At 44.5% G+C, this 8,383-nt stretch overlaps 1 protein-coding gene across 3 annotated transcripts; it reads left to right on the forward strand.

Annotated features, from left to right (window-relative positions):
• Positions 1–2,085: 2,085 nt before the first annotated feature.
• Srp19 (signal recognition particle 19) lies at positions 2,086–8,383 on the forward strand. Of its 3 annotated transcripts, XM_051163857.1 has the most exons (5): positions 2,086–2,174; positions 2,639–2,714; positions 5,137–5,208; positions 5,300–5,411; positions 7,974–8,383. In XM_051163857.1, exons 1-5 carry the CDS (start codon positions 2,134–2,136, stop codon positions 8,105–8,107), a joined length of 435 nt encoding a protein of 144 aa, XP_051019814.1. In that variant the 5' UTR covers positions 2,086–2,133; the 3' UTR covers positions 8,108–8,383. The 3 variants fall into 3 exon arrangements, with proteins under 3 accessions (XP_051019814.1, XP_051019815.1, XP_051019813.1); XM_051163858.1 differs by lacking the exon at positions 5,137–5,208; XM_051163856.1 differs by lacking the exons at positions 5,137–5,208; positions 7,974–8,383 and having other exon boundaries at positions 5,300–5,677.

Here is an 8,383-nt window from a genome sequence, read left to right on the forward strand (position 1 = left end):
CGTGTGTATGTATTTGGATGAAGTTGTGCCATAGCACATGTATGATCTGAGGACAATGAAGAAATTGGTTCTTTTCCTTCCACCATGTAGGTTTCAAAGACTGAACTCAGCAGGAGTGTGAAAGATCAGGCTAGGCTATGGGTTCTAGCATCTTAATTAAATAGATTAGTGGTAAAGGGTTAATTAATTCAGTCATGTTCAGAAGTCCAATAGGTTCTTCAAAGAAGTATTCATTGCTTGAGGGGACAAGCCAGCTCCCCTAAGATGACTACCCTCGCCACCTCATGATTGGGTGACTTGACTATAACACTATACTATTCTTGGAATCCAAGGTGACTGAAGATTTAGGACATTGGCTGGAGGCTTTCGGATCCATTGGGGAGGGGGTCTGGAACAACATTATAGAAGCTGACAGGGAAGGAGCCTCAGTTCCTCCTGCCCTCCCTTCTGCCTTTACCTCCTGAGCCATCTCACAGCCTCAGGCTTTTAGCCCCCTCATAAACCGAAGTGAATCAACACCCTTCAGCAAAAGCAACTTCTATGTTTGATTTCCCGTTATGCCCTGTAATACAAGCTACTTGGGAGACTGAGCCCAGAAGACTCAAAGCAAAAGTTCCAAGACCAGTCTGAACAATAGGAAAAGCATAGTAACACCTCGTCTCAAAAACCAAACCAAACCAAAAACCCCAAAAACATATTCTGTAATCCTGAAATATTTAAGCTAACATTCTGGAAAATCAGACTCAGGAGGATCACTCCCACCTTTGTATTGTTTTATCACTGTTATGAGTGTTTCACTTGCATGTAGATCTGTGCAAAAATGAGTGTGGTGTGGTGGTGACAGAGCCCCTCAAGTTGGAGTTAAAGGCAGTTTTGCCACCCAGATTTATTCCTTTATTTGGCCAATTCCTCCTCCTGAGGCTGACTCCCAAGGGCCAGCTATCCAAGTATTGAAGTCCAGCCATCAAACCCAGCTTTGGCTCACCTAATTAACATGCCCAATCAAAATTAAATACCTCATCCTAACACTGGGTTCTCCTTGGTACCTTTATAAATCGCCATTTGCCTATGTGTCCGTCTCCTCCAGAGGCAGTCCTTTGCCCCCCAGCGACAAATACTGTCCCTTGTTCCCTCCCCTTCTCCCCTCATCTCTATCTTCTGTCTTTGGCTCTTATTCCCTGCCCTCTGGGGCAAATAAATCTCCTTTGTACTGAGAACTTGGTCATGAGCCCTACAGGGGTAAAAGAGAGATAAAGATTTTCACGTAGAAGACATACTAAAAGGAAAGGCATCACTGTTCTTTAAGACTTAAGCTGAAAAAGAGAGAGAGTTAAACTGAAACCAAGAAAATTATTTACATCTGCTAGTATAACTCATCTTTTAAGCTTTCTCGAATAATTTCTCGATTTACTGTTATTTATGTATTATTATAATTATCTCCCCCCCCCCCGCCCCCGCCTCCAGCTTTTTAAAAAAACCAAGGGCCCCGGTACGGTGTGGAAGTTATATCACCTTTTCCTACTGTTTCTCTGCTTTATGAACTTGAACTGTGACCACCTCTTGGTGGTGTTTCCCTTCACCTACACATCAACTGAACAATGACTGCAAAAACATGAATTTTAGGGTGTGGCGCTTTAAAAGTTTAAAGATGTGTATAGTTAAATGTTGAACATTCCTATTTATACAGCACAGTGCCACAAATACTACTAAGTGCACTTCTCTTAAAATTTACCTTGTTAAGTCGAAAGCAAGCTGAGGGAACCGGGAATATATAAATGAGCATAGAAGGGCTTTTTCCTGCCAGATCTAACCGGTATCTTGTTCCAAACTACTGAGGCTCCTCTTGGTGAACAGCCCCGCCATATCAAGTGAACGCACACGGCGGGGTGTGGAGCAAACCGGGGTTACTTCTGAGAGCTGAAAGGGGACCCGCACCTGCACAACCTCTTCTCGCGAGAAGACCGCTTAACAAGCCACGTCACTCAACGCCGGAACCAACTTGTGAGGGAAAACCCGCCAGCCGGACGCTTGGGTAGGACTTCCGCCGGAAGGATTGGTTAGCGGTCTCCGAGCTCCGAGTCGACTTCCTGCTTGGCCTGCTGGGCTGGCGCGGCTGTCTGAGCTCCGGTGGAAATGGCTTGCGCGGCGGCGCGGTCTCCCGCCGAGCAGGACAGGTGAGTCCTCGGGAAGGCTGGCCGCGGCGTCACTGGGCTCGGGGCTTCCTTCCCACCGGAACCCCGGCATCCGCAGCTCCCGAGCCGGGGGAGCAGCACCCAGTTCCCCCGTAGCTGTGGCGAGCTTTGCGGTGCGGCAGGACTTGACGTTGAGAGGCCAGTCGCGCCGCGAGAAGCGCGTTCTGCGTTAGTGTTTCTTTGAGAGAGGCTCGCCTCGTGCCTCGTGAGGTCTTCCTTTTGGTGTAAAGAACGTGCTCCAGCCTCAGGGACTCCTGACAGGCTGTTGTGTCGTTGTGTCAAAGTAGCAGTTGCCCGCATTGTTTTACTTCAATCGTGTGTGTGTGTGTGTGTGTGTGTGTGTGTAAAAAATTATGGTATAAGATGTCTCCGCTATGGCGATGAAATTATCCCTTTTAAATTACCACATAAGTTACCTAGCTGTGCTTTGTGTGTGTTTGTGACAGGTTTATTTGTATCTACCCTGCTTATTTAAATAATAAGAAGACCATAGCAGAGGGGAGGCGGATTCCCATAAATAAGGTGAGTGTCTGATACCTAGGCCATTGAAGGCTTGGGGAAGGTTGGTTTGTTATGGCCACGACTGCTTCCTTTTCACTGTCTTTCTTTGAGATTGAAGAGAACCCCTGCAAAATGAAAGAGAATTCTCTGTGTAGCCTTGGCTGTCCTGGACTCACTTTGTAGACCAGGCTGGCCTCAAACTCACAGCGATCCGCCTGCCTCTGCCTCCTGAGTGCTGGGATTAAAGGCGTGCGCCACCACCACCCGGCATGAAAGAGAATTCTTAATGGCCCGTTTGTAAAGAAAAGAAGAGGTCTCTGTAGAGTTGTCACGTCTTAAAAACCATGATTATGACAGTTGTCTCAATAAAAGCAAACTGATAGCATCGTATAGCACAACGTGTGCAGGATGCAGGCTCGATTTTTTAAAGTATAGGAATAAAGGTTTGTAGATAAAAAGCTTTTTTTTTTTTTAAGAGGTGTATAAAATCACTTTAAAGTTAGTACTTTACTACTTTGCAAAGTAGATGTAGGGATTTGGGGGGGAGTGCTCCATGGAAGAGCTCTTAGCATAACATGTGCAAGGCCCTAAGGGATTTATGTTCTGAAAGATGTCATCTTTGGATAGGAGAACCCTAGTTTGGGGCTGGTCTAGTGACTTAGGCTTAGAAAATGCCCAGTGCTAAAAAGAGATCTCACAGAACTTTATGTCGTATTCTCCTTTTAAAGAGGTATAAGGTTTTATAATCAAAGGAGGTCAGAAGCAAAGAATTGGCTATTTTTATATTAATTTCTTTCATCTGGCTGTTACTTCAAAGAGTACAATCCACCTTGCCACTTTCTAGCACTGTTCAGAATAGTGCCCAACATCAAGGCAGCGGGACACCCTGAAAACTTTATTTTAAAAAAAAGTTCATTCATGCATGGCTAAGACTCACAGCGATCCCCCTGCATCTGCCTCCTGAGTGCTGGGATTAAAGGCGTGCATAGCTAAGAAACTTTAAAAAGTCTTTAGGTGGATTGAATGCTTTTCATATAGGGAATAGATCTGGGTACAGCACCCAGATTTAAGAAACATTCCCAGGCAGCATGAAGGGAGATTCTTCCTGTGTCCTTCTCTGTCTCCTCGCTGCGTTCACTCACATTCCAGCGCCACAGGTTACCTTGGGCTGGCTCTTCACTTTGTATGTATGGGGTTATTCATTGTGTATTTCTCTTTTTCACTGATCTATAGAACTACGAGACATATTCATATTCTTACTGGAATTTTTGCATGTTGTGACGCTTGGGAATGAATGCAAGTTCTCCGTCACTAAGCAGCACCCGCAGCCCTTGGAGTATAGTTTAACTGTAATTGTTCCAAGCAAGAGTTTCTTAGCAGCAGCAGCACTGACAGGTTCTGTTTTAAAGATTTATTCTATCTTTATTGTTGCGTGTGGGGATGTGCACGTGTGACTGACTGCAGTCACTGTGGAAACCAGAAGAAGGTGTCAGATCCTGTGAGCTGGGCTGCCTGATACAGGTGGTATGGCCTGAACTTGGGTCCCCTGTAAGAACAGCATGAGCCCTCAGCCGCTGAGCCGTCTCTCCAGCCCCCAGTGACGGTTCTGAGCCAGATTAATTGTTTGTTGGAGGTGACTGTTCCGTGCATTTTGAGATGCATTTTAACTTCCCCCGCCTTACCTGCTAGGTAACAGTTCCTTTTCTTTGTCTTGAAACAAATCTGTCTACCAACATCCCAAGTGTCCCTGGGATAGAGAGTGTGCAAACCTCCCCTGCCACAAAGTACTACCATGCAGAACTGCGCTGTAGGAATCTCACACTGCTTTCTTCTAGTTAGAAGATAAATTTGGTGGCTGCTAGTGTGAGACTGTAATAAATAGCCTTGTTGGGCTAGAGAGATGCCTCAGCAGGTAAGAACACTTACTGCTTTTGCAAAAGACCTGTTCCCAGCACCCACATGCTGGGTCACAGCCATCTGTAACTCCACCTCCAGAGCATCTAAGGCCTCTCTGACTTTTATGTACACTGCACAAAAGTGGCGCCAAAACATACATAAAATAAGTACAAGAATTAAGACAGACCCAGTGCTAGTGTGCACACGCCTGAGCTTGTCTTTGCACTTCTGTTGAATATATACTTAGGTGGCAGGCCACAGGGAATCATGTTCGGCTTTGGCAGCTAAGAGTCAGTATTGTGGAGTGCTTGTATGAGTAATCGCTCTAGGTGCTGCATACGCCCTGATGAAGTCCTTCCTCATGCAGTTCTGTTGGGGGAGAGACGTGCAACTGTGTTATTCTTAAGGGTGTGTTAATATTTAATAGTAATAAAGGACACTAGGCTTTAGTCTATTTTGGTCATAATATTATAAATTACTTACACAGCAGTAGAGTACTAACTACCTAAAACTCAGCTGTTGAGTGTTTCTGTTTCTAACTGTTCAGGCTGTAGAAAACCCCACTGCTACTGAGATTCAAGACGTATGCTCAGCAGCTGGACTGAATGCATCTCTGGAGGTACGCTGTGAGTCTCAGTCACTGCTTCACACCCGCCCACTCGTGCAGCAGCTCCCTGAAGGCCTGTTTTTGTCTCGTTTATTTGTGTTAGAAAAACAAAATGTACTCCAGAGAGTGGAACCGTGACGTTCAGTACAGAGGCAGAGTCCGCGTGCAGCTCAAGCAGGAAGATGGCAGCCTCTGCCTTGTGCAGTTCCCATCACGTAAGCCTTTGAGAATGCGTGCCGGGGTCTGGGCAGGTTATCTTGTACAAAGGTATAAACACCACACATTTGTGGCCCCAGCACTCAAGAAGCTGAGGCAGGAGGATTGCTGTAAGTTCAATACCTGTGTAGGCTACAGAATGAGCTGAAGACTAACCTGAGCAACTTTTTAAGGCCTTGTCTCAAAATAGAAAACTCAGGAAATCTAGAGTGTAGCTCAGTGGTAGGCTCCACCTAGCAAGCACAGGGATCAGCGCAGATAGATAAATAAGTAAATAAAATCTAAGGAGCAATATTGAATGAAAAAGGCAGACTATGTAGAGTGGTGCCACTGATGTTAACGTACATATTAATACTGTTGCATATTGATGAACATATTTGTTATTAACAGAATGGTTTTTAAAATGAACTAGAAGCTAAAATATCCAACTTGGTTTTTGTTTGTTTATTTGTTTTGTTTTTCTGAAACATGGTTCCTCTGTGTTATCTTGGTTGTCCTGAACTTGCTTAATAGACCAGGCTAGCCTTGAACTCACAGTGATTGCCCACCTCTGCCTCCCAAGTGCTGGGATTAAAGGCGTGCGCCACCACACCCAGCTAAAATACCCATTTTTAAGACAGTAATTCCCTAATGATGAGTAGTAAAGTAGGGTGGGGAGTGGAGATGAGGGACATGGTGAACTAGAGTGATGGCTCGGAGGGTAAAGGTGCTTGGTAACCTTCATTCAGTCCCTGAAGAAGCTCATAAAGGTAGAAAGAAAGAACGGACTCCACAAAGTTATTTTCTGACCGTCACGTGTGCACTTTGACGTGCATGCCTACACATACACACAGTATGTGCATGAATACACAGGTTGATGGCTTTTCTTCAAAAACAAAGTGTCCCATCATCTTTAATATCTTATTTCTTTTTTGTTTTTAACTTTTTAATGTATCTAATTTACAGCTGTTCACTTAATTTTCCCCCTTTAGTTTAACCTCTGATTTCATTAAAGTAAAATTAATTACAGTGTCAGGCTAATTGACAGTGTCATTGTTTGGTTTTAGTCAAATACAAAGAATTGGGTTTTGTACATCGATTATTGTCAGAAACTTAAGATCCTGACTTAAGAATGATAGCTAGACCTGGGAAAGTGGCTAGCTGGTGGACGCTTGCCTAGCAGCCCACGTGAAAGTGTTTTCTAGTGTGTGTTTTCTCTTAGCACTTTCCCTTACCACCTCAAAGGACTCAAAATAGACACACAAGGAAAGCTTATGATCTGAAAAGCAGCTAAAAATTGTTGAAAAATAATTCCTATTTCTAAACAGATTTCAAAGCTGTGGAGGTTGGTATGTTGGAGCAAAAATGGTGGCTGGTAGGTAGAGCAGGAGTGGGGAGTTTGTGTGTCATTGTCATCTGGGTTTAGGAGTGAGGCCCACTGTTTGTTGCTTAATGATTTCTCTCTCTCTCTCTCTCTCTCTCTCTCTCTCTCTCTCTCTCTCTCTCTCTCTCTCTCCCTTCCCCTCTCTCCCTTCCCCTCCCTCCCCCCTCCTTCCCTCCCTCCCTCTCTTCTTCCTGTTTCAGTGTAAGGAACAGTGCTGCTCTGTTAAAGTTATTTTTATATAATTTTGTTTTCCAGTTTCTCTCTTAACCCAGCTATCACACAAATAATTGAGACTCATGTTTGTTTATAATAAACTTCACAACACAATAACTGAGCAGCTATTATTCTATTTTTTTAAGATGTATTTATTAGTATACAGTGCTCTGCCTGCCTGTACAGCTGCAGGACAGAAGAGAGCATCAGATTGGATTGTAGATGGTTGTGAGCCACCATGTGGTTGCTGGGAATTGAGCTCAGAACCTCTGGAAGAGCAGTCAGTGCTCTTAACCGCTGAGCCATCTCTCCAGCCCTATTATTCTATTCTTAACCCTCTGAGCTAATTTGGTTTCCTTCTAGCATATATCCCAGAGATACTTGCACTTTGTAGCTTTCCTTGCTGAGCTCTCTCTCTTGGTCCTTCCTGGATATCTGTCCCTGGCCGAATTCCCTACTACTACTTCTCACTCCTCCTCCCCTGGCTAGCAGGAAGTCCAGCCCTATTCTCTCCTCTGCTCAGTAATTGGCTATAAGCTGCTTTATTGGCATACAAGAGGAAAATTGGGAAGCATTGTTTACACAACATTGAGCCAGGAGATTTTTAGACTAAGGATGGCAACCAGATATGGGGTGGGGGTTTAACAGAAATCAGCATTTAAGTTACGCAGTAACCTTTTGCCCGTGTTGCTCTGTTTCTCGTTTGCTGTGGTAAGTCTCTGTTGAGGTTTGTGTTGGTAGCAGGACCAAGACTAGAACTCTTGTTTCAAACTTAGTGTTTTATATTTCCATTTGGCTCCCTTAAGCATTTCAGCGTGGTTCCTGCTTACACTCTGGTCAGGAATCTGTGATCTGTTAAGCAGATTACAGTCCACAGTCACTTGATTCTTACAGCCACGGCCCAGTCTTTCCTAATGAGGTTCAAGTCGGTAACGTGTTATGATTTGTTTCTGTGGCTGCTCCACTGACCACCTTGTGTCGCTAGGTAAAGCAGTGATGCTCTATGTAGCCGAGATGATTCCCAAGCTGAAAACAAGGACACAGAAGACAGGCGGCGCTGACCCGGGTCCTCAGCAAGGAGAGGGGAGTAAAAAAGGGAAAGGAAAGAAAAAGAAATGATGTCGTGTGAACGTGAAGCGCACAGCCCTACTGTGAGAGACGTGGGCGTCTTTGCATCTGAGGGAACAGCGGTTTGTTTGTCATTTAACTGAACTGTGAACAAGTGTGTCTCCCATCTTCATCAGCAGAGTTAACAATGAAATGAGTTTACATCAAAAGTGTGCATCTAGCTTTTATACTGTAAAAAGGAAAGACTGTGTGTGTGGAAGAAAGAAGAATATTTTTTAACAGCTAATGACTGTCCCATAAGTTACTTGAAATCCGTTATCTGTTTGT

Source organism: Acomys russatus, chromosome 20 (assembly GCF_903995435.1).
Source record: "Acomys russatus chromosome 20, mAcoRus1.1, whole genome shotgun sequence".
NCBI lineage: Eukaryota > Metazoa > Chordata > Mammalia > Rodentia > Muridae > Acomys > Acomys russatus.